A 1,334-nucleotide genomic window follows, 5' to 3' on the forward strand; every position below is an offset into this window, starting at 1 on the left:
ATATATATATATATATATATATATATATATACATATACGACGGGCTTCTTTCAGTTTCCGTCTACCAAATCCACTCACAAGGCTTTGGTCGGCCCGAGGCTATAGTAGAAGACACCTGCCCAAGGTGCCACGCAGTGGGACTGAACCCAGAACCATGTGCTTGGTAAGCAAGTTACTTACCACACAGCCACTCCACCAAATGATACAATATAAAATGTTTACTCAATCCATTTTCCATAATGCATGAAAAAATATCTTGTGCATTTCAAAAAAACATTTTAATGTATCTTATTGATTCAAGAAAAATAGAACAGTCAGATCAGAGTATGAAATGGATTTTTTTTTAAATAAAATTCCATTGACTTTTGCCAAGTTATTTAAAAACAGAAAAGCAAAGATTACTAGATCTAACGATAATGAGAAAGAACATTAATCATGACAACATGCAATGGAAAGCAAACACGGTGGTTGTTAAAGGTAAACGATGACAACTTACTTTGCTAGCGTAGACTTGCCACTCCCAGGACATCCACGCATCAAGATAATAATTTTCTTTGATTGCAACAGAGATTGAATTCGCTTCCGAAGAACTTCATCAGATTTGGATTGAGCTGTGACACTACTGCTGTTGTTCTTCTTTTTCTGGCCGGCTTTTGGTTTCAAAGCTGGTTGGGTTGCTGCTATATTGGCATACAGCGATGCTGGCATAGTGGATGGCTTGAATTCTTTAGCACAAGGATTCAAATTACCTCTCGGCGATGCAATGCCAGCAAGGTTTTCTTTTAGAATGAATACATCTGTTGGTCTTTTCTTTCCATGGCATCCAAACGAAGGAACTGGATCGTATTTGATACATGCTACAAAGATAGATAAACATCTAAACGTTAAATCACTGTATCGGTCAGATTATCAAATGTTGTTATACATCGCTGGTCACATTGTGCTTCTTTGCATTGTAGCTTTCAAATGATGCCATCTCATGGGCTAAGCAGGCAGGCAGACATTCCCCCTGAAGAGGATACCGGTCTATTGCAGGGTTACACATTTATCTAAATGGACAGGAGTAACAAGAACACAACGCAACGCCCGGTCTGAGAATCGAACCCATGATCTCGCAATTGTGAGTGCAACACCCTGACCACTAAGCCATGCACCTTCACACACACACACACACACAAACACACACATATATTTATTTATATATATATATATATATATATATATATATACTGTGAAAATTATAAGGGTAAAAAAATTTTGAAAAATGTTCAAACCAGAGGCTGGCATGCGTAATAAAGTCAAAAGTCAACATATTTTCATTATAATAATGTACA

The 1,334-nt window shown here is 37.3% G+C and overlaps 1 protein-coding gene across 4 annotated transcripts in view; it reads right to left on the bottom strand.

Annotated features, from left to right (window-relative positions):
- The window catches only part of LOC106869269 (NEDD4-binding protein 2), a 49,429-nt gene that overhangs the window by 17,848 nt on the left and 30,247 nt on the right, over positions 1-1,334 (bottom strand). For all 4 annotated transcript variants that reach the window (XM_014914936.2, XM_014914937.2, XM_052972312.1 and 1 more), the window contains one exon: positions 497-857. In XM_014914936.2, coding sequence (XP_014770422.1) covers positions 497-857 — 361 coding nt within the window. The remainder of the gene's footprint in view (positions 1-496; positions 858-1,334) is intronic.

This window comes from Octopus bimaculoides, chromosome 13 (assembly GCF_001194135.2).
Source record: "Octopus bimaculoides isolate UCB-OBI-ISO-001 chromosome 13, ASM119413v2, whole genome shotgun sequence".
Classification (NCBI taxonomy): Eukaryota; Metazoa; Mollusca; class Cephalopoda; order Octopoda; family Octopodidae; genus Octopus; species Octopus bimaculoides.